Source organism: Manacus candei, unplaced genomic scaffold (assembly GCF_025592945.1).
Source record: "Manacus candei isolate 608988 ecotype Guabito, Panama unplaced genomic scaffold, ASM2559294v1 h1tg000005l, whole genome shotgun sequence".
NCBI lineage: Eukaryota > Metazoa > Chordata > Aves > Passeriformes > Pipridae > Manacus > Manacus candei.
In genome coordinates, this window is record NW_026138053.1 from 5072575 (window position 1) to 5096464 (window position 23890).

General features: G+C 39.9%; 1 protein-coding gene and 1 long non-coding RNA gene across 2 annotated transcripts in view; one reads left to right on the plus strand and one right to left on the minus strand.

Moving 5' to 3' along the window:
* Positions 1 to 1739: 1739 nt before the first annotated feature.
* On the minus strand, positions 1740 to 23100 carry LOC127476841 (uncharacterized). The gene is made up of 7 exons (XR_007906746.1): positions 22605 to 23100; positions 17292 to 17471; positions 12596 to 12814; positions 11301 to 12487; positions 6043 to 6195; positions 5184 to 5279; positions 1740 to 5020 (listed from the first exon to the last, which is right to left on the minus strand). It is a non-coding gene; the product is annotated as an uncharacterized LOC127476841 (long non-coding RNA).
* Positions 23101 to 23566: 466 nt separating this feature from the next.
* Positions 23567 to 23890, plus strand: part of RNF11 (ring finger protein 11) — a 29913-nt gene continuing 29589 nt past the window's right edge. Inside the window, exon 1 of the mRNA XM_051800185.1 lies at positions 23567 to 23718. Coding sequence (XP_051656145.1) covers positions 23596 to 23718 — 123 coding nt within the window. The 5' untranslated portion in view covers positions 23567 to 23595. The remainder of the gene's footprint in view (positions 23719 to 23890) is intronic.

Genomic DNA, 23890 nt, shown 5'->3' on the forward strand with positions numbered 1-23890 from the left:
AATATAAATTTGGGATAGGAATTGAGATAGGTGCATCTGCTCAAGCCTACATGCAAGGCAGCTCTCCCTACCTGCACAAGTATAGGTATGTCTGTTGTGAAGAGGCCAGTACATCAGACCTCTTGCTTCCAAGTCAACAAGGTCTGATTTTGATCTTTTACAGCATGGCTTGTTTATTCTTTTTTAGTTCTGGCATTCTAGAAAATATTTCCTTGTGTGTAGCCCTTGTCTGCGTCTGCTCTTGGTATGTGGACCTCTGTGATCCAGCAATCCTGGATCCTTAACCCATGACCTCCAGCTTTCCCAGCCTGCTGCCTCAGTGCTTCTCTCACAGCTGTATGGATTTTAGCTTTTCAAAGTCCAGTTTGATTCATTCTCTCAACACAGGAACTTATCTTCAGGACAAATATTTTTGGAACCACAAAGGTATAATTTTATAGTTAAAGACATCACATTTTTCTGGGAAAACATAAAGGCAATTGGTAATGGATTAGATAGAATTTGACATTTGATCAGACTCTTGAGGACTCTCTCCCTGAGTAAATTCTTTTCCACTAGAAATGTTTTTTGTCCAGGAAGCAACACTTAAAATTTTCTCTGCCATGAAAAAATTCTGAAGAACCTTATAGAAGGTGGTGTATGACCTTAAAGAAGACCTCCATCAGCCTGGTTAGTAATCATAATGATGTATCCTTCTTCCATGAAGCAGGCAGGAGTAACCAAATAGTTCTGATAGGGAATTACTCTTTGAGATTAGGACATAGACATTTTAGTTATAGGGAGGAGAAGACTAATAAACATGAATACAAATTTGGAATAGATTAAATACTTGTTCTGGTGCATTTTCAAGATAATTAGTTCCCATTTTGTTTGCACGTCCTAGAGATGACTTATTTTCCGATAATTACTTTTCATGATTTTAGATTTCACAGAAGTATGATTCACAGAAGTGCAGGGACTCCTTTTACTAAAATGACCTTGAAGAACAGATCTGTTTCAGTCTGTGCTTAATCTCTTCCTTTCCTGACTCCTCTTACCACTTTCAAGAAGCCAGAACCATCAGCTACGTTCCCTCTGCAGGCTCCGGGCTCCTGCCAGCTCGACTGCCCTGCAGATGGTGGCCAGAAGCAAAGCTCTTTGCAGGGTTTGGGCACAAGCTCGTTCTAAATGTTACTCAAAAATCCTAATCTGAGTCTTGGTACCAGATATCCATTCATTTATTAAGAACAAACACAGCAGACAACTAATGCTGCACTTTTTCTGTTATTCAAACCTGCTGCTAACAATGAAGAAGATGATGTCATTCCCTGGATGTGACAAAGGACTAATATTATATGCAGTAAAAACAATGAGTCAACAGTTTCTATGCCCTTGAGGTCAAAGCATTCAGCAGTTTTGAAAGTAGACTGTTCTTTTTTTGTGCACAGAGCTTGTAGTTGTATATTAATACAAAATGTGTGAAATCAAGACATTGATTTAAAATGATAATTAAAAAAACCCACAATTTTTTTTAGTTTCAAAGAGAATGTTTCCAACTAAAAACCCAATTCAATTACCTTACAACATAAACTAATTGATAATTTTTTTTTCCCCCAGATATGTTAAATATAACATTGCAAAACACTTCTCTTTTTTAGGTCAAAACCACATTATCTATGTTATCATTTGTATGATCCTGAGAGGCACTCTGCAGTTCCCAGTAACAGAAGCATGAACTGTATTAATGCGTAAGTAAATAATATGAAATTTTCTGGAGATATTTTGTAATGGTCTGAAAGATATGAAAGACCTTTAACATGAAAATGTGTTTTGACAGATAACTGAAAGTAAGCTGTGTAACAACCAAAGTTTCCCAGATTTTCTGGAATACACGAGGCATTGATCAAATCCTGGCCACCTCTAACCACAGCTGCATCTAGCTCAGGGTAGTGCACCAAGTGTTGTGTTCATGCAGATCTTTCCTTCAGCAACTCTGAAACCATTATGAGCATTATTATCCTCCTCATACAGGCAGTGAATCCAAAGCACAGAGAAGTGACAGCTCAAGGTCATTTAAAAGTCAGGAGATTTTGGAAAAGAACCCAGATTTCTCAATCCCTGTCCAGCACTCTGCCCACTGGGCTCCATTGCCTCACTGAGCATCGGCCTGATACAGCTCCTTTTCCAAACTAGACAGAATTTAACAACTTTGAGGAGTTTTCAGTTCACCATATTGTTGTCTATAATAGTTTTATTTTGTGAAAAAATAGACTTGCCTAATTAGATCAGGTTCAAGTGCAACGGAATCCCAGGCCAGCTGCAGTCTCCATTCCTGTTGTCCTTCAAATTTAGAGACAGGGGAGCAAACTGGATTATATCGAGATGGGCTTCTATGCAGGGAGAACTATAATTTTGCCTGCATTGACGCTATCTATCTGTGTTTTGGATTAAAATAAGCCTTAGTGTGGAATAAATAATATTCATCATCCTGACAATTAACTGAAATGAAATCTTAGACTCTGAATCCCAAGGAATTTCTTCTGGCATGCTGACAAAGTGCTGGACAAAGTCTTCTCAGTTTATGCTGACCACTTTAGTGTGTCACCTAAAATAACTGCAGTGGGTTCAGGCATAGCTCGTGCAGAAGATCCCAGGACCAAGTGATTACTTACCCCAAACATGGAGAGCACATCTGGCAGCCTGGCTGGGCAGCATCCTTTTATTGAAAAAGTAAATGCAAGAGGCATGGCTCAGGCTAATCTGTTAACTCTCATGTCTTATGATGCTTAAGAAACTCTTACCTTTTAGACATTTAAATTAAATATTTAAGACCTAAAGACATCCCAGGTGTTTTTGGGGTTCTGTCATATGGCTGAAGTGAGACCAGGAAGCTCCTGAGTTCCCCAACAGCCACAAGGACTCCAGGACTCCACATGGCTCCTCAGAAGTAACAGAACTCAGTGCATTTTAGTGATGAGGACTTGTTAGAGCATTTCAATTGCAACATAGACATTTCCACCAAAAATTACTCATAAACTCAAACAAAATCAGACAGATCTGAGACAAGACAAAATAAAGAGACTAAAGTAACTTACAGAATTTTCTCTGGGATATCTCAAGCTAATTACAAATCCTATGGTGTGCAGAGCCTGGTATTTTCATTTCCACAGACCTGATTTCGATGTCACATGAGGGATGATGAAATACATTTCCCATGTGAAAAAGACAGACATTAGTCTCCTTTTCAAGCTGTGAGATATTTTTGCAGGCAACATTTCTTACTGTCTAATGAAAGCCAACACCAGAATGTACTGCAGGAAGATTCACATATGCTGCAGCCATGTAGGTGTGCTGTTCAACTCCAGTTACTCACACAAATACAAATATAATTATATTAAAGTTATTACTGGTTTATGTAATATGTAGATTTATGAACCACAAACAAAAATAGAGGCTTATATCCTAGTGTATTCCAAGAAGGCATCTTCACCTGACCTTTGTTTTTAAAGCCCTAATCCCAGCAACCAAATGTGAAAACTTTCTTAACATTAAGTACTTTTAGTACGATTGAAGCTGTTTCCTTGTTAGACAGGATATTAGAAGTTTAAACTAAGGACAGATATTCCTATTCAGGAAAATAGTAAAGATCATACTTAAAATTAAACATGTCTTAATATTATCTTGTAAATCAAAGTTTACCTAAGCAGGTTACACTTCCAAAAGAATATTATAATGAGACTGCCATAATGCAAAGGAATATTATGAGGCATCAGCAACATTATTATTTAAAATTTTTGTGCATATGAGGTCTGACAAAACTATACTTTTGTTCAGTGTTAAGACTGCCAGCACAAAAATATCAGATCAGTAGCATTTATAAATTTATAAAGACAAATGTATTCTTAATGTTAAATAATATAGATAGAAAACAATAAAAAGTTTTTCATGAAATCATGAAGCAAGTCATTGGGCTTTGGGCTATTTTATGTATATGTTAATCACATCCCCATTAGAACTGTCAGTAGGTCAGTCCTTTATTATATGTTGCAGTGTCTTTTTAGAACTTCATTCATAACTATCATTTCAACAAACCAATTTATACAGTATAGCATCATATTATTGATCTGCAACAGTATTACAAGCATGGATATGGATTTAGCTATGGTCCAGGCCAGGGTTGGAGCCAGTCTGTTCCTGAATTGCAAGATTGGGTTGGGAATGTTGGATGGAGGATATCCTGATGTTAGACAAGCAGCTAAATGGGTATGGTGAGTGGGCTTTCTTAGTGAGCTGAAGAAATAGGGCAAGATTTTAGTTGGGATAATTTATTTTCTTGCAGAAAATCTGCCCTATCAGTTAGATGGAATTATTACCCACTCACAGCATTCTTCACAGCTAGAATGTTATTAGTCATTCCCCTTAACAGAAACCTAGCACTGTGGTTTCGGTGACACATTGAAAACTTATTTTGATCTTTCTTGTGCTTTCAGATGGCAATGTATTGTCTCCTTCTTGATCTCAGAATAATGTCCATACTGAAAAAAAATAAAATTAAAGTGAATAAAAGTTGATGTGGATTTCTTTGTAAATGCTGGTTATGGACCTCCCACAATGAATCAGGTTTTTCTCCTGAAAGTCTCCTGTGTACTTGTTAGGAAATTGTCTGCATTATTGCAAATGCTGTATTACATATGAGAATAAAATATTGCCCTTTAAAACAGGAGTGGATGTTATCACTTCAAATGTGCTTATATGTGTTTCCTGTGCTTAGATATAGCCCAGCAATAACAATACCACAATTACCAGAATGTATAATCTATAATGTGGCCCTGTGTAAATCAACACACAGCTGAAGGCGTCGCACACATCCTGCAGGATACCACTGCCACTCTGAATTGTTTCCGGTTAACGCTGTGCATCTGCAGGATGATTTCGGAGCCCTGCTCAGGCTGACTCCGAACTTAGAATACTGGAAGTTTACCTCCTTCTAGTAAGATCTAGGTATAGACACTGAGCTGAAGCATGTTTTGTTCATGATTGCCTAAATGGGAAACCAGAAAACCAGATTAAGAGGAAAACCAGTTTTTGATATTTTAAAAATATTTACGGGATTTCCAGAAAGGGTGCAAAAATCATTATAAATATTGCAAGGGAAAGTGTTTTGGATCTCAATTCAGTTGTTAAGTTAATAAAATAATGCATACCTGGGGTTTACATAAAGTGGAGACTTAAATGTATGATCTCAGATGCTCTGTCATTCCCTTCAGAATAGAGCATAATTTCTTCTCTATGTAAAATATCTGAAAAATAAACATTTTTGAAAGCAATTTTACAAAGTCAAACAAAAAATGAAGTCCAAACTAAACCAGAAATATGTCATTTTCATTGCAAGACACATTGCAGCCATACATTCAGAACAATCTTACAGGAATACTCTGACAATGTCTCGGTTGTGATTCAGTTAGTCCAAACTAACTGGATAGACTCAGAAATTAAATCTAGTTGACCTGTTCAGTGACTTTATATTTTTAGTTAGTTCTCTAATTCTGACTTTTCCAAACAGATGTTAAAAGCAATACAAAGTTTTAAAATACTGTAAAGCACTTTAAGATAAAATTTATAGATCTGATCCTTAAAAAAAAAAAAAAAAAGAAGTGTCAGTTGTGTTATTTGACAACTTTTAGAACTGGACTAAATAAGAACTGGACTCTAACTCTCATTCTGCATTATAACTGGGGGACAAACCATCTTTCCTGAGTATATGTAATTTCTACGGAGTCTCTTACAACCCACCAGAATTTTAGTATGTTTTAAAATAATAATATAGCAATATGCAGAAACATATTATGCAAACACTGTTTTTCTTCTTGTTCTGATACAGGTCTACCATACCAAAGAGAGATTCTAGCTGGAAGAAACAATCGGTGCAGTGCTTGCCTGAAAGGTATTTTAAATTATCCCTTTTTCTTCCTGCTTTTGGTACAAAATAATGTGATGAATAAACAACTTAATTTATCCATTGGAGAAGCTCACAGAGGGTATATCTTGTATTAACATGCATACCTGTATTGCAGAGGTCACTGAGGGGAGCAGGGCAGGTGTGCAAGAAGCAACCACGGCCTGGTGGCCAAGGGCAGCTGAAGAACTAACACACACATTCAGGGAGAAATGACCAAGGCCTTCTGCACTTCAGCTCTTCAGGGACATACAGGCCTGCTATAAAACAGTGCAGTCATTCAGACCCATTCAAACAAATTTTTCCTGTAAGTTTTTTTGCCTTTTCTGTATTGGGTGGTACATTTCACATCTTACGTTCCCTGTTATCGCCTTTTACTTTTTCTAGTCTAATCTTGTGTTGAAAGGTGCTCATAAGCTTGATCACTTGTGCTGAACACAGTTTGGGATGAACACAGTTTGGGATGGCTGCCTTTTTAACTATGATTGAAGGAAAAATACTACTGAATTTACCTGTATACATTAACCCAGCTGCTCTCATAGCAGGGCCCTCTGTAAGCACTTCATACCCCTTTGGAATTAAGTCAACTGTACATTATCATAAGAAAGGGAGTTTGGCTACCCCTTGCTGTAGAAAAACTTGAAAAATTAGGGTTTGATGTGCCACAGCCACACCAGGGTAAGTGCATGGAAGCTGAAGTTGCAGATGAACTATTCTGCTTGTCAGGATTTGGGCTGACTCCTGGGGTATTGTTGAAGTGATCTACATATATATAGGACACATCCATGGGGCACAGCATGGATAACCCTGCCTGAACACACACAGCTCTTCATCAGTCTGTCTGCTTAACCCTGAGCTGTCTTTTCATTTTTGTACATGATCTGGGATGGACACAGGTCTGTGGGTGCTGCTCCCACTCAGCAGGCAGACACACAGGGGGTTTAAAATAAAAACTTGCAAACCTGTGATACTATGCTTATGAAAAAATTATTAATTCTATAAAGGTGCAGATACTTTAGTTAGTTGCAAAAAGCAGGTAGAATTAGGAAATTATATTTGTCTTATTTATTGCTAACTTCTTAGCTGTGGCACCACCTTGTGGACGGTACTACACGGAGTGAGAACAAATGGCAATGAAAACAACTAAAACAGGCATTGTGGAAAAACAACTACAGTCACATATGATTTGCTAAAGCAGAGTAAAATAACAAAATAAATTATTTCTAAAAATCCACTTATGAAATAAAATGTATAATAAATACTGTCATCAGGGTACTCAGTTGTCTTTGCAGCTTTTACCAACTCTTCTGTACAAGCCAAGAAAAGGGGCAGCCTTCAAAACTAATTTTGTTCCTTCTCAATTGACTAACCAGCAGCATCTGAACCCCAGTTCTGTTGTTTCTGTATAAGCAGACATGACTTTTGCAACTATCCCAAGCAACGAGATCTGCAAAGTCAGAATCATAATGCTGAACACATGGAGAAAACCTCAGGTCCTGCTCCATAAATGTAAACTCAACAGTGAGATTGGTGTCTAAGCTAAGCCAAAAGAAAAATAATCTCTGACAAAGATAAACTGGTGGGTCTTTCAAATGCTCACTGAAATACAAACCAAACAAAAATAAATTTAAATTCCAGTCTGTTGGTCATTAGATTCCCAGAACCTTTCACAGTTGAGGTAACAGGGTGTTCCTGTTATGAACACTCTATCTGCTGTACATCTAAAAAGATGAAACAGCTTATGCTACTAAGTTTTTTTCCCTTGGGATATTCATACAGTAAATATTACAGTTATTTTACTTTTTGTACTCAGTAATAGCCTACTATAAGTGCACTGTTAGGAAAAAATACAGGGCTTTCAAACTCTTAGTGATTATTCTTATAGATTGGCTGTTGTTTTCAATTTAATTTAATTATTTATTTCTGAAAAAACAAGGCATTGGCTACTCCTTATTCACACTGAGTGCAGAGATTCTCTTTCTCCTTAGACATCATCAATGTAATTCTATTCCCCATTGCAATCAGATGCATAGTGCAGACTTATTAATGGCCTTAGATGTATCTGGATGGAAGTTTTCATCCAGAAAATTGCAGGAGCAGTTACTGTAAACACAGGGTGAGTGACACAGAAGAGACTGAACCGAGTCTATTCTTATATTGAACTCAGTTTATAAAAGTATCTTATTTCTTATTTTTTTGAGCACATGTAAATGTTATTTTTGTGCCCATCACATTCAACTGATTTGCTTTTAGGAAAGAAGCTAATAAGCTGTGAGGCAAAAATAGCTTTATATCTCCATAATGGTATTTTCTCCAGAGACTTGGAACTCCCTTGAATATTTTAATTATCTCTTTCCTAAAAGTCAACAGAGTAGCATGGCACTATATTAAAATAATTTTCTTTGGGTTTCTGCAAGAACTGATTTCTTGCTGAATTAGCATATCAACCAGGAAACCAATTTCCCCAGCATCAGTGACCTTATGTCACTTTATGTATTACAGAAGTGGTTTCAGAGGGCTGCAACAGTTTAAAATTATTCCCTATAAACCCACTTATTGAACTGACACATGCAGGAGGCAAACCCCTGAAATTATGTTGCTAATCTACACAGTTTAGAGGCAGATTTCTGCATTTTCAAATGTTGCACCCACTGACACAGAACCGTGGTGGGTATTAATAGAAAATGGGATGGAACAGGCAGAAATTTGGTCAGGCTGGAGAAAATCCTGTGAGGGAGTGAACGAGTGAAAAAGCAGCCAGAACCCCCAGGGTAAGACCACGGGGTACACAGCCCTTGTGTGGGGGAACAGAGGGGGCTCCTACCACAGGGAGAAGTGGAGAAAGGGATCAAACCTTACACATGAAAGTTTCAGGGGGTCCTTTAACAAGAGGAGAATTTTGAGGTGACATTCAGAAAGTCTACAAAAAGGGATGGATAAACCTGGCCTCCTCAAGCCCAAACGCAGAACCAATCTGGTCTACAGAAAAACAAAGTGCCCAAGTCTCTAGCTATCAAAAGACAAGGTAATATTATTATGTTATTTAATACTTTTTTTTCGGGGAATGAAAGCTGCATAAGCTTCTATGCTTATTAGACATTAGATTTAATTTCCCTGAGAAATGGGTGACTTGGAGCTAAGTCAGGCTTTGATAGATGAGATAGGTTATACATTTATAAAAGGAAAACAGTACAAGTAGGAACTGCTGCTAGAGGTGTCAATTTAAAGTAATACTGTCCCCACCAAACCCCCAGTCCCACGCAGAGACTGTAGAGGAGCCTGAATCAGAGGAGATATGCTGTAAAAGCATTAAGTCAGGGAAAAGTGGTGGCAGAAGACAGCAACTTATGACTAAGTGTATTTGACCTTCATGTGTTATTTTTGTCTGAAGTCTCAATTTTGTGGTTTTGGGATGGGCTCATCCATAGCAAAATTTGACATCTTCTAATAATTATCAGAGGTGCTATTTATACATTTATGTCTTGGTCTGTCAGTCTCAATGTGACTCCATGTATTGATAAAGAAACAGGTTATTTACTTACTGTTTCACTTGCTGAAGTGCAAACCCAAAATCAAATCAAATGCTTTATAATCTATTTATCTCCTAATTCCTTGTGCAACATTTCTCATTTTCTTGTTTTCCAGTGTGCTTTCCTTTTTATTCTTAGAGGCAACATGAAAGACAAAGAGTTTTCAAAAGGAGGAGGATCTGGGAATTCTCAAAACTGCAAGTTAGTTTGTTGGCATTTTCATGATGAAAAACCACAGGTGAATCTTCTTACATTATCTTTGCCTTTCCACATAAATCTTGTTGTTTTAAAACTATGAAAATCTTTTTTGAATTTAATCTTTGTTCTTATTCTGAAGGTGCTGTAAGAACAGTTACAAACTAAGTGTCATAGAATATGCAATGTAATACATATTTTGATTTTACCTTGCTCAAATTATGATATTCTCAACTCCTTGAGACATAGTATGAGCTTATTACTGAATATGTCAAAATACATTTTAATTTATTAATATCAGTACTAGTAAGGAAAGAAATTGTGGAACAAATCGACAAATAAATTCTGCACCATAAAGCTCCAAATATTAATTTCTAGAGTAAAGTATGTGATAAGATTTTACAGAGCAAGATTAAACTAAAATATGCGTGCTCAGATAGAGAGAGGTTGTTACCATCTGCAGTCCAGCTGAAGTGAGAGAACATTATGGGTATTCAGTGTCATTAAGACCCAAGTCATGTCTATATTTGTATTTTTAAGCGAAATATCACTCTGATGAGACATTCAAAATACTTAGCAGCTCTCATTATGCCTTTTCTGGGCCTCAGCCATCTGGATGGATTTCTAGGGTCACAGCCTTTGCTCTCTTTAGGATTCCTAAATAATTGAGTTCCAGCTAAAATGCTGACAAGACATAACCAAACTGCTTCAAATATTCACAGTCTGGAAGCACCTCTGGAGATCATCCAGTCCAAACCAGTCCAACACAAAGCAGAATCACCCAGAGCAGGCTGCTCAGGAGCTCGCCCAGTTGAGTTTTGAGTATCTTCAAGGACATCAACTTCAAAACCCCTTAAGGCAGTCACATGACAGGTGCTCCTCTTAATCATCTTCACGGCCCTTTCCTGCCCTCACTCCAGTATGTCCATGTCCTTCCTCTTGTGGGGAGCCCAGAGCTGGGCACAGCACTTCCACTGAAGTCTCACCAGTGCTGAGTAAAGAAGAATCACCTCCTTTGATCTCCTGGCAGTACTTTTCCTAAAGCAGTCCCGGATGCTGTGGGCCCTCTTTTCCAAGACATATATGTTTACAGATATAACAGAATTTTAAGGACATGACAAGTTTTATATTTCCAGGGTCTGCTATCTATCAGGGCAATACAAACTATATTACTCTGCTAATACATGCTTTTATGTTAGTATCAGGGATTGTATTTATGTTCTCATTACATGCTTTTCCTAAATAACTGGCCCATTAAAACCAGTTGTTTGGGATGACTACATAGTGCCTTGTAAAAACATCTGTGCACAGATTGCTAAAGGTAACACTGAAAACTAAGTGCAGATCAGGGCATCTTCATAGGAATGAAGGCATCCTGGAAAACTGCAATTCTACAGAATAGGAATTCTCAATTTCATCATGTTGTTAGTGTTAGGACCTAAAGATAGCAGATTAATTACTTATGTTTAACTCATAGATAACCTTTTGTAGCAGTAACATCCAGCTCATAAACTTCCACAGTTTCCAAAGGCGCTCCACACTATATCAGAAGCCAAAAATCCAGTTCTCCCTAATGTATTCCTGAGAACCTTCCACTTCCTCTGCAGCTGCCACAGTGTAACTGTGGACAATCCACTTACGTATTGACGATACACAAATTTTCTGTGGAGAAAAGTCCATAGATTTTCCAGTGGGTCCTCAGGCAGCCTAAAGAAATGAGACTTCTATTAGATTTGTTGTTTGTCTTGGCAAGGAAGAGAGCAACCTTGTTCTTGAAAAATCTACATTTATTTCCCCATCTATAAACAATTTTCATCAGTTCTTCCATCTGCAGTATAAGTCTTTGTTTGGCAAACAATTGCAGTGTTTCTTGTTATACATGTCAAATTGTTTCTGTTCTGCATGAGCTATGATGACTTAAAAGACGAAAGTTTCATGTGGTGGAAGGAGTTTGTTCCCTCTGAATCCAGTAGTGCCTTTATTGCCCTGGTTGGCTCATTATTTCTTTGCATTTCTCATAGTCTGTGGCCGCAGAAAACAGGAACAATTAGGTGAAGCAAAATTCCTTGCCATTAGTGACATACCAGTACACGAGCCAATACACAGTCTAGCTAACGTCCTTTCACCTTCTGGAACAGTTTAAAGCAGGATGCAAAATATTCTTCCAAAAATATACAAAGTAATTTCCATCCATTTTCCTATAAAGCTATGCCAAAACCCTGGGAAAGCCTTTTGACTCCAGCCTACATGCTCAAAAGAAAACTTAGGAGACTGGCAAAACCCCACAATATAATTAGGACAATGCTGGGACTCAGATTAACATTATGAAAAGCAAACACCTTTCATACCACTCCCAGTTCTCACATATCCGTGCTGAAGTGACATTAAAATTCAGATGCAAGGAAGCAGAGTAGCTCTTCCCAAAACAACACTAGATTGGCCCAGGTGGCCACAACCTGCACGATTTTTCATAGACTGACTTTCCAAACTGCCTCATAGCTGCCTCTTGGTCTCAGAGATGTTGAATATCTTTCTCAGTTTTTTCCAATGCAGACCAGATGTTCTATTGTGATAATTCTCTCATGGGCCTTTTCCATTTTGACTCTCCATCAGCTAGGGATCCAAAGAGACATTACTTGAAAAACAGGAACCATAAAAGAGCCAGGAACTTATAAATTAAAACATAAACATTAATTTGTTTTCCAAAATACAGATGTCTTTTGTCAGTTCAAGCCTTGATCTCTCCACCAGTTAAAGGCAGCAGTTGTTCTGTGGAAGCATGCACTGGAAATTAGCCAACGGGCATTAACTTTTGGTTCTGATAGAACTGAGGAAAATTTGAAACAGAAACACAGAATTAAAAGTTGTGATAGTAATTACTGTCTGATAACATTTTAAAATGCTCATGACGTTAATACCAGAAAAAGTGTCTTACCATAAGGAACTGTAAATTACTGAAGCTTTTGGACAAGACTTGGAAGAGTCTGGAGCTGTCTTTGATGGTGGCAGAGGCCTTTCCTTCTCCTTACCTCATTGATCTGTTAAGGCTCAAGGACAGGGATCCATCCCTGGGGAAGTGGATCCTATGCTGGTGACCAATGCAATGGGATTACAGCAATGTGGCACCACCACAGCTCCAGAGGAAGGGACTGGGCTGGAAGAGGAAGGGACACAAAGCAGACACAGCTTTAAAAGAACACTTTCATACATTACAAACACAAGTGCTCAAGGTTCAACTGCATATATTTTGTAATTACATAACACATCAAGCCTTGTTTTCAAAAGGCCACTGAAAATTCATCTTTTTTAATGCTAAATCACTTGATATATCAGTATTATTACTATATCTTTTAACATTTTTATATCAATAAAAATTTAATATGAGAATATTTAAAATAGCAGAAAGGCTAGAGGCAACAAAAGAAAACATCTTGAAAATGTGCATAACAAGGAGATAAGGATTAAAAGTTACTTTCTTTTTTTAATATGACCTACTTGTGCACTAATTTTTTATCTTTAAAAAGTAGCAATTCACAAGTCACACCTCTTCATTCCCTTTCAAATCAATTTTATACACCTACACAATTCTTCTGACAGTGGATTACTGCAGGTGTACACTTAAATCTGGTGTTTCCAGTCCTGCTGTATTTTCTTGATAAAATCTATTAGTACAAGAGATTCATATTACTCTGCAACTTTCAGCAATTAACTCCTCTCTTTATGATACACTGCAACTGAACATTTTATCCTACATATTGGCTGTACAACAGATTGCTCTTCATGATGTGATCAGTCTCCTCTTCATATAGGCATATACAAACAACTATAATTTTTAATACAATCCACTATAAAAAGTATCACTGAATGTTTGCCCTTGTCTTATACTCCTCCAAAGACTTCTGCTTTTACCAACACTGGCTTTTTCTAGAGCTTTCTGCTCAGAATAAGGCAATTGTTTGTCCTTTATACCAAAGCTTGTCCTGTCTCTGTACTACAAGGAGCTCACTTGGTGGAGCAGGGATTCTGAGCAATCATTATTCCCTCACTGGAATAAATCCTTGCTTTCCAACACCATTTTATTACAAGCTTTACATATTCATTTTCTTTTCCCAGGCTACAGCTTCTCCTCTAGATTTCACACCATACTAATATCTGTCTGTACTCCTATAGTTGAATTGTTTGTGCTTCATTATTTAAGTGCAGGGAATTCTAAGTAGCTGTTCCCACTTCATATGCTCTTCCCTTGAGGGGTGAACTACCCTCTGCTGTTCCCTGTCTCTCAAGGAAGAAACAACTTCCATGGAAAGGAGACGCAAAACTCCTTTCATGGCTACACACTAAAAGAGATTTTGATTTTGACTGCGCATGGCTGGTCCCAGCAGAATTTACTATGAGGTAAAATTTTAGTCCTCCATATCGCAGAAGTTCTAATATTCTCTTCCCTAAGGAGCAGACTGAGGTAAAAGCTGGGAATACGCATTTTTCTCAAAGGTTTCGCCCTAGCTCACACAATTCCTCAAAGATGTCCTTCACCAAAAATGTAGAATTCTATTCCAAAAGAGGCTTTGGATTGCTATGAGAAACAAAAAGAGTCAGTCAGGGACTCCTCAGCATCTACAGACGTTTCTGTAAATTTTTAATAATATGTTGGCAATATGCATTCATAATTTTATCTGTTAATTTATTAGGAACACTGACTAACAGTGACTAAGTAGTGACTTTTTTTTATCTATATATGTTAAAAGTCAGTAACAGTGACTTTTTTTGATCTATATATGTTAAAAAAGAGTTGTCTTTATAAAATTCCCAGACTATTGAAGGATGAAAATCTAAGTATTTCGATTCAATATGAAGTAAACAGTTATTTTAAACTTGAAGTCTAACGTGGCAGATGTGCATTCACGTCTACAGATAATTTTAAGTAATAAAATTCAGACTATTATTTCCTGGTTTTGTCATGTCCACATCACAAACTTTTGTCTCTTTTTTGATCTCCATGCTTAGCCAGACATCCATTTGTAGGAACAGCAACCTCTGTTCTCCTCCCAACAAAGGGCTTGTACAGCACCCTATTCACACGCCTTAATCCTTTTTACTCTCCTCATCCCTTCCAAGTAAGCCACTCCAACCAACATTCCCTGGGTACATTGCCTTCACAGAAGAAGTGGTTGCATTTTCAGCTGGAGGTGTTTCAGCAGGGAGGCACTTCTCCCAACCCTTCCCTAGATGTCGCTACAATTTCTGGCTACTTCATTACAGTCCTAATTACTAAATGGAAAACTACCATATAGGTTCCTGTTTTCTTCATATAGAAGAAACAGAAAACTGTATCTTCAGAGTGACAAAAAGATGTTTAATGTCATACTGAAACTTGAAAACAGCTTTTAACACAGGCTTGTTTTCACACTCTTTTTACTTCCCTAACACTCTGCCTACCAAGTACGTTGGCTCATTGAGTCTAGAGCTGCTTGACCTTTTCCATTACTTTGTGCTGGAACAAACTATCTCCTCAAGGATATTTCCAAGGTTTCCAGATTCAGCTTTCATTCATGCTTTGCTATTTTCTTCTCTCTCCACAATTTTTTTCAAAGAATGCCTTTCTGCCTTTATATGATTTTGCTACCCAAAGACTCATTTATGCTACACAAATACTATAGGACACAATTCTGTGAGTTCAAGGCAGGATTCAGGCTTGTTAGTGTTTTAGCTGAATCATACTGAGTTCTGGGGACAATATCCTTGTTTCCATCCCTATTTTTCACCTCTCTGTAATTCATGTTTTGTTCCTCTGGAAATAGCCTTCAAAAAGCATATGCTGATTTCTACTTGTGAGTGAAGTTTCCATATTGTCCAGAAATATGAAGACTCTCCAGTTTATTGCAAAGACCACCAAAACATCTTCAGATTTCCTAAGTATTTCAAATCTGTTGTGCTGAAGTAGTCATTGATTGGTTGTCCACAAGATGGGGCTTCTACAACAGAGATCTTTGTATCCAAATTTAAGATTCGGATGTAAAAGCTATGAATGGCATCACAGTTGACAAGAACATATTTTCAAATTTCGGCACAGGAATGGTCCTCACAAAAGGAACTGCACTCCTCATTTCTTGTGTAAAAACGATAATCCCTCAGGAAATCAAAACAGCAGCAAGTGATTTTATCTTGTCCCTAACCCTTGCACTGTACTGGTGTACAGCTTGTAAGTCAGAGGCAATATGCACATTGCAATCAGCCCGTGGCTGGCACAGATTCTGTGTGGTCACCTACACCTACACGAGGTTTTGTGGAACTGTACACAGACCAAAACACCAAATGAAGTGCATGTGGCTTTGAGATGTTTTCTAAGTCAATATATAGCCTAACAGTTGAATTTCTAAAACAGTGTGCAAGTCCTCTGTTAAGATGATAACACTTCCAAATGAAAGTTAGAGAAAGTAGCTCCACAGAGTGTGTAATTTCTATAAACTTCCTACAAGCTGAAAGAGGGAACAGTTTGCTGTTAACTAACTGTAGGCATGCCCTTCAAAATAAATTAAAAGAAAAATATTCTTAGACACAAACATTTTGAAACATTAAAAAAATAGCAATAGACTTACATTACCTTCAGCTGTCTTGTTTCACTGTGTGGGAAGTGTTTGTTTAAACAGTATGTTTAAAAAAAGGCCTCTTTCCTCTTTTGTCATGTAAGTAAACAATCAAGATTTTTATGTCTTATAGGAATCTCCCAACCAAAACCAGGACAGACTAAGAGATTGTACAATTACCTTCTTGTATTCCTTGTCATAGTATTAGAGACATCAGGCAGACTTAATTTATGATCATTCCTGTTTTCTGCATGATGTAGTTGTTTTCTAGAATTTTTTGCAGGAAAGACAGTATTCCATCAAACCACAGAAGTGTTTGGGCATGCAAAAGCAAACACTGGTACAAATTTCCAGCCTGTCCCTCCCAGAGGAGGCTGTACCCACACAGACTAATGAAAAAATAAAACTGAATGTTAAGAAGAAGAAACGTTTCTGGCCAGAAGGTAAAGCTGATTTCCCAGAGGCAGTCATTCACAATCACCTAATACTTTTAGTACAAAATCTTCAATGGTTCCTTCTCACACTCCTTCTGTTCAGTCTCCAGTAACTTGTCTGCTGCAATTCAGCTGCCTAAGCTGTCACAGACCAGACTTTCAACAGGAAGTACAAAACAGCACCCTTCAGAATAATCATCTGGAGAAGCATAAAATAAGAAAATCTGAGTAGGCAGGAATTACACAGAGAAGGATAGGGAGTGACAGGCTTGCCAAACTGCAGTCAATGATGTATTATGAAAAAGGAAGGACACTAAGTTTGATAAACGGCCTTTTTGCACACACTAAATAATACTCTCTTTACTCAATGCTGAGGTTTTAACTGGAATACTCTGTCCAGCTTGGTATGCCACACTTACTGGAAAAGTGGATCAAAGAAAGAGTCTGCAGGACTCTTGAAACATATGGGAGATTTACAAATCATGATCCATAAGGAAAGACTGAAACAAATTTCTGTAACAATACTAACAGGACACATAATGAAGAGTTTGACTTGTAGCAAGCTTACATATGAGGAGAAAATGTGAAACTGGAAGGGATTAGAACACAGTACCTGAAGCCATCATTCAGTATCCAAACAGTTTCAATGGTTTTCTGTCAAGGAATGATGAAGATGTAGATGATCTTGGGCTGGACAGAGTTGTCTGCCAGAGGGTCACACTCCATAGGTTCTCCTGAATCCTTCCATGCATCATTTGATCACTCTGTTATTGCAGAAGATCTATAGCAGCTACTGACAGATAGAAAACAGATTTTAGGCTACAGGAAAAATGGTGAAAATCAGAGAAACAGGAAGACTTAGGAGAAGGTGAACAAGAGGTGTTTTAAGTTGTGCAGCAGAATATATATTCAACTTGGACAAGGGATAAATTCTCCAATTCTGCTTCAAAGAGGTTCAAGAATTTTGGGTACTACCTTACTGTTGCAGCAACCTGAAGGCCTTGTGAGGAATAAACATTCTCAAAGATAAATGTCAAATTCGGATGAAACAGTATCATGTTCAACTTCATACCTCTCAGCAGTTGAGGTAATTCTGGCTTTTAGACCTGCTACTTCAAATATCTATCTTTTCCCACACCTTGGGCAGAATATCCCTGAAGCTGCAGTGACAGTACCTGATGACTAACAAACTGGCCACTGGTGAACTCTGGCTAGAGCTTGCTCCTTGCAGGTTCAGGAAGTACTTACACACAGCAAAAAGTGAAGACAGACCAACACTTCAAATAAAATTTAAAAATAAATTAAAGTTTAAAAGATTAGTTAAACCACAGATTTCTGTGTATTGACTATCCACTACTTGTTGAATGCCAGCCCATTATTCGAGTCCCAAAGCCCGTCAGGAGGACATGTCAGCAAGTCACACACCGGCTCAAACACAACAGTTATCCTGCAGAGCTTGTGATTTCTTAGTATTCTGCTATTGGAAATGTCACCATCCATTCCATTTTCGCAATTTTTTACCTAATTTTTTCTTACTGGCATTTTCTAAGGGCAAAGAAAGAGCGAGAATCAAAACAACACAGCAATAAAGCATCTGTTGTAAATCACCTGAGAGAAACAAAACACTGTAAACCAGCCAGGAACCTTTTGGGGTTATCTCCACATAATCTACTGCAACTAAAACCATTCCTGAAACATGTGACCTAATCGGCCTTTCAAAGCCTTCAGTAAATGAGATTCCCAGATAATCATTTTCAGTGCCAAACTACTTTTGCAGTTTGAATTAATTTCCTAATGTCTACCTTAAATTTCCTACTCCAATTCCATCACCTCTTGCCCTAGACTCACTGAACATAAAGAAATACTTTTTCCTTCTCTCTGTAGAGAAACATTTTACATTTTGGAAGATCATTACTGTTTTTCCCAACACTTTCATTTTCTTTAAACTAAACAACCCCAATTCTTTCAGCCTTTCCTCTCAGATCATGTTTTATAAGTCTCTGATCATTCTTGAAGTTGAGACTGTGGAAACACACGGTACACAGAGAAAAAGGAAAATGAACTCCTACACAAAATTCACCAGGAAGCTGGGTGACACAGGATTTGTTTGAAGAGGTTACTTTTTTATGATAACTGTTTGCTTTGTTGTTTGGGGTTTTTTAGTGCCAAAATACATGTCCTTTTTCTTCTTTGTGACGTACAGTGTAGGTGCCCCAGTGCACAGAATAGCTAGGCATTATACTCCTTGCTGAAAAAAAACCATGCTGGATCTGGGCAAAAGAGTTATTATGGAAGGCAAGTTATTTTTGCCAATAATGGAAAACTTATCCTCACCAAGATAGCATCTTCAGGATAAATTAATTTAAGTGGTACTTGTGATACCAGGATAATTTAAGCAGAAGTTTAAGTAATTTTCAGAAACATGAGCAAAATCCTGCATCACAACATGCATTTCAGGGAAATATATTAGTTCCATAATTGCTTTCTAGAGCTGCATTCATTCTCCCGCAGAAAACAATATACAGTTGTAATATATACTGAGAAATGGTTCTATGGTTCAGCTAAAATGAACAAAACTAAAAACAATCATGTGTATTTTAGAAGATGCTATGTTCTTTATAATAAGATAAATTAATTCCATCATTCCCATAATCCGATTCACATATATAATAGAAGAATGTAATTTAATTCCATTCTTCAGAGGTATACGAGGTCTTTTTTTTTTCCAGAAAAAGGTTTTAAAATAATACTGTGTCCCACTAACATTACCCGAGCAAACAGAGCTATCTCTGAACCTCTGGGTGCCATGGCATGGAGAGATCACTCAGAAGTTAACTGGGCTTCTGTATATGAATTGGGAATACAATCTTATCAAGAAGAAAGATAAGACATAATAAGAGACTATAAGTGCCAGGAAAATAAGCTTGATGGAAAAGAAGTGAAAAAACTTTTCCATGCTGAGGACACAAAAAGTCTTTAAAAAACTTTTACTGAGCATAACACGTTAAATATATCCAAAATGTTGTCCAACAATAACATGACCATGGATCATGTAAAATGATGTCATTAAACGGTCTTTTATCTATAAATTAGGCAATTTATGATGTCAGTCTTGCAGAGAAACTATTGGGGTTTTACGTTCTCAGTGGATTTTAGATTTTTAACTCGAAAGGGATTTCTTAGTAAGATAGTTCCTCATCTCTGGCTAGCTCATACAAGCCTTAGGAATACAGCGTTACGTAACTTGTCTCTCCTCATATCAAAAACCTACAAAATAAAACAAACTTTGCCTGCATACTTTAAAAACATTTTTCTTGAATTTCCATTTTGTTTTGAAAAATAGATTTCACTTAGAAGACTCTGGCTGCCAAAAAGTGGTTACAACTGACCTATGCATGTCATGGTCATACCGAGATGTACCAAAACATGAACTCTGTACACTGGCAAATTTCAGACTATCCCCATTTCTATTCTGACAACAGATTACAGCCAACTGTTTAAATGTTTACAGGTGAGAAAAAGTTTCATTGACTTAGGTTGCCAGGTTGATATTAGTTTGACACAAATTTTTGTATTTGCCTTCATCTTTTCTATGTGTAGTATCTATGCAGCCCTTCACCACTACATGAATCTTTCCTTCTTTAGAGGATCATATTATGGCTCTAGAAAACCCAATCTGATAACTACTTGTTCCCCAAACTAAGGAGAGGAAGTAAAAACCAGAGAGAACTGAAGCAATCAGTTAAACTGTCCCATGGTTCCGCTAGAACAAAGAAACTGTGCTCGTAAATCACATCCTCTGATAAAAAAAAACCCCACCATACAGACTACTTGTGAGCTTCCAAATTTGTATGGAACAAGGACCTCCTGCAGCATGGACAGTTCATAAACCAGGATCTGTTTTGGTTTGGCCTATACTCTGTTTGGTCCACAGTCACCTCTACTGTTCTGCACATGCAAGGATCTGTATCTGTTTCCACAAAAGCAGATCCTTCTAAACAGCCCCTGTGCTTACCAATATTATCTACAAAGAGCAGGTACAGTGAAGTCTGCCAGGTCTGTTCAATCTCCTTCAACTTAGGAATGGTGAAAACATCTCATGTGTTCTCTGGACAAAAGACTCCCATCAACAGCTTATTGATCAATAAGGAAAACTGACCTCTACCTTGACAAGCTCTTCAGCTGCTTTCCTGTCCCCAGCCTGCAAAAGAGGGTATCAAAAGGAGTAGGCTCACAGCCACACCATAGCATATGCAGGGATATTTAAAAACAACATTTGTGAATGCAAGAATGTTTCCATTTTCCATTTTCTGGATCGCTGTACAACTTTTGAGCTGGTGATGCAAAGCCATTATTAACAACCTACCTGACATAACAGGAGTGAACGGCCTAGAAAACCAGTGGCTTCAACCATCCCTGCTTCCAAGAATCCAGGCATGACTGGTAGTAGCTCTTTCTCATTCAGAGCTCTCACAGGTGCAGTCTGTTGTATTGCAAAGACAACTGTGAACTGCTGCTTCCTCTTTGGTCTCTGTGAGTCTGCCATGAAAAGAAGATCTCTTCTGGCATTTAACAAGTCTGCATTTTTTAAATGTGCCCAGATTTCGAGTGAACACCCTGTACCTACCAATGGGAAAGTTTTAACTGGGTTTAGCAGTTATTCCTTTTGGAGATCTGCCTCAAGGTAAATAAATGCAACGTCTATACCATGGGACCCAGAGCATATCCCATCTATGTCCTGACTGTGTATTAGGATGAGACCAGGGACCTATGTTTGCACTCTGGTTTCCAAAGAAAGGAAATCTCGGCGTGTCAGCCAGCAGGGAGGCACCATATGCTCCCACAGGACCTCCTCAGATCAGGACTCCAAGCCACAGTGTGGCACATGCCTGTGGTCTACACTGAGCTACACCAATGACAGAGGCCAAAGCCTCACAGAGAGAACAAAATATGAAATGTCATCTGAAATAAAGAAGTCTTTCTAGTTGCCCATAATCTCATTCCCAATGTTGCCACTGCACAACTGAAAATACCAACTGAAAATACCAACTGAAAATACAACCGAAAATAGCGCTGGATTTTCACCACCAGGTTCTCACAGCAAACACTTCTGACATTGCCTTAACCTTGAAACCAGGACTGGGTGAGGTTGAATCCTCTCCAACAACTGCTTGCCCAATTCTGTTAAACCAAGCCAGCAGACTCATAGGATAAACACGCAAATGAGCAAGTAATGTAAAACAGTCATTATTTACAGCAACGCACCATTGCAAAGCCTCTTTATCTTGAGCAACACTCACAATTCCTGCACCATTTTCAGTTTCAGTTTCCTAGAAAAGCCTGAAATTGTGTTGGAACACCATAAATGGCAGCAATGACAGATTTTGCACTGTGGTTGTTTAGCTAATCCGTTGATAAGCAGCAAAACAAAACTCCCTAAACAGCAAGAAAATGAAATCTCCAAGAAAGAACTCATATGGATAATCAGCAAAAAGTCTGTTCCCAGACTGACATCCACCAGCAAAGATTGTGGAGCCAAACTCGTCACTGTGAGTAGATACTCTGACCCAGACAGGAGGTCTGGTGCAAAGCAGGGCCGACCTGTATCAGCAGAGAACTTGCTGATAAGAAGCAGCCACACCGTACAGCTTTACAGACAGAACTTTCCAGCTGGTCTGTACCAAATTTGCTTCACTTTAAAAAATACTTCAGTTTAAAAAACGGATTTTAAAATATTTCCCATGGCATGGATCTGGAAGCCAAAGAGGGATTTTGAAGAACCATCACAGACGATAAAGCTGGAAAGAACATTTATAGGATCATCCTGTAAGGCAGTGCCATTCCCCTCTGTGTGGGTCAGGGTTGGCACACCAACAGTGACATAGGGGCATTCGCTTTCCTGAAATGTGCATTTATCTGTACTTACCTATATTTATATGCAAGTGTGAATACGTTTTTTCAGAAAGAAAAGGAGCTAAATACATGGTTTATATTAGTATCTGCTAATCACGTAAAAAGCCTCTAGAAACGTAAAAGTGAGACGAGTGACAGCCGCTGGTTTTGCTCCACACTGGGGCTCAGTGCTCTGTCCCTACACTGGCCTGTGCCCACCGGGGTCACGCCAGGGATCAGCACAGGGATTCCCTGTCCGGGAACCCACTCGCGGGGGAACCCTTGGGAAGGTCCCTCGGCCTCGCACAGCCCACCCCCAGCCGGGGCGGGCCGGGTGGTGCGGGGGGTCCCCGCGGCCGCCACGGAGGAGCCGCCCCGCTCCGCCTTGTCCTGTGTTTTCCCGTCCTGTCCCGTCCCGCCGGGCCCGAGCGCCGCTGGCTCCGCCATGGCCGGAACACAAACAAACACCGCGCTCGGGGGCGGGGCGAAGCGGCTCCCACCATTTTGGGGCCGGGGGAGCCCAGCGGGCGGCCGGGTTCCCTCACTCCCGTCCCGCCTCGTCCCGCCGGGGGCGGGCAGGGCTGTCCTCGCCGGGGGCCGGGCGGGGGGCGCGGAGCGGAGCGGAGCGGGGGCCCCGCGGCTGCTCCCGGGGCCCGGCGGGGAGGGGTGAGAGGAGGAGCCAGGGCGGCCCGTGCGACAAAGCCCAGTGCGCAGGGAGCTGGTGACCGGGAAGCAGAACCGCGCCGGGCTGTCGCGGGGCGGGCGGACCCTCTGGAGCCCGCTGCCCCACGGGGGGTGGGAGGCCCGTCCTGCCGCCCCCCCGGCTCGGGGGTCGGGGCGGCTGCGGAGCGGAGCGGGAGGCGGCCGAGCGGTGCTGCTAAGCCGCTTAGGGCCGGGGCTGGCATGAGCCTCCCCGGCGGGGCGGCTGCGGGCTGTGCGCTGCGGCGGGGAGGCTGAGGGCGCGGATCCGCCGCCGCCGCCGGCGCGGGGGGAGGCGGAGGGGGGGCCGCGCTCCCCTGGGTAAGATGGGGAACTGCCTCAAGTCCCCCACCTCGGATGACATCTCGCTGCTCCACGAGTCCCAGTCGGACCGAGCCAGCTACGGGGACGGGGCTGAGCCGGATCAGGAGCCGCCGCCGCCATATCAGGTAGGGCAGGGAGCGGGGCGGGGGTGCCGGGGCACGGCGGGGGGCGCGGGGCCGCTCTCCCCCGGCGGCGGCCGGACCGCGGCGCGGCGGGGCCGCCGTCTCCCCGCCGCCTCCCCTCCAGCGCTGGGCGGCCCGAACCTCTCCCTTTCCGCCCGCACGTAGCGCGGGGGAA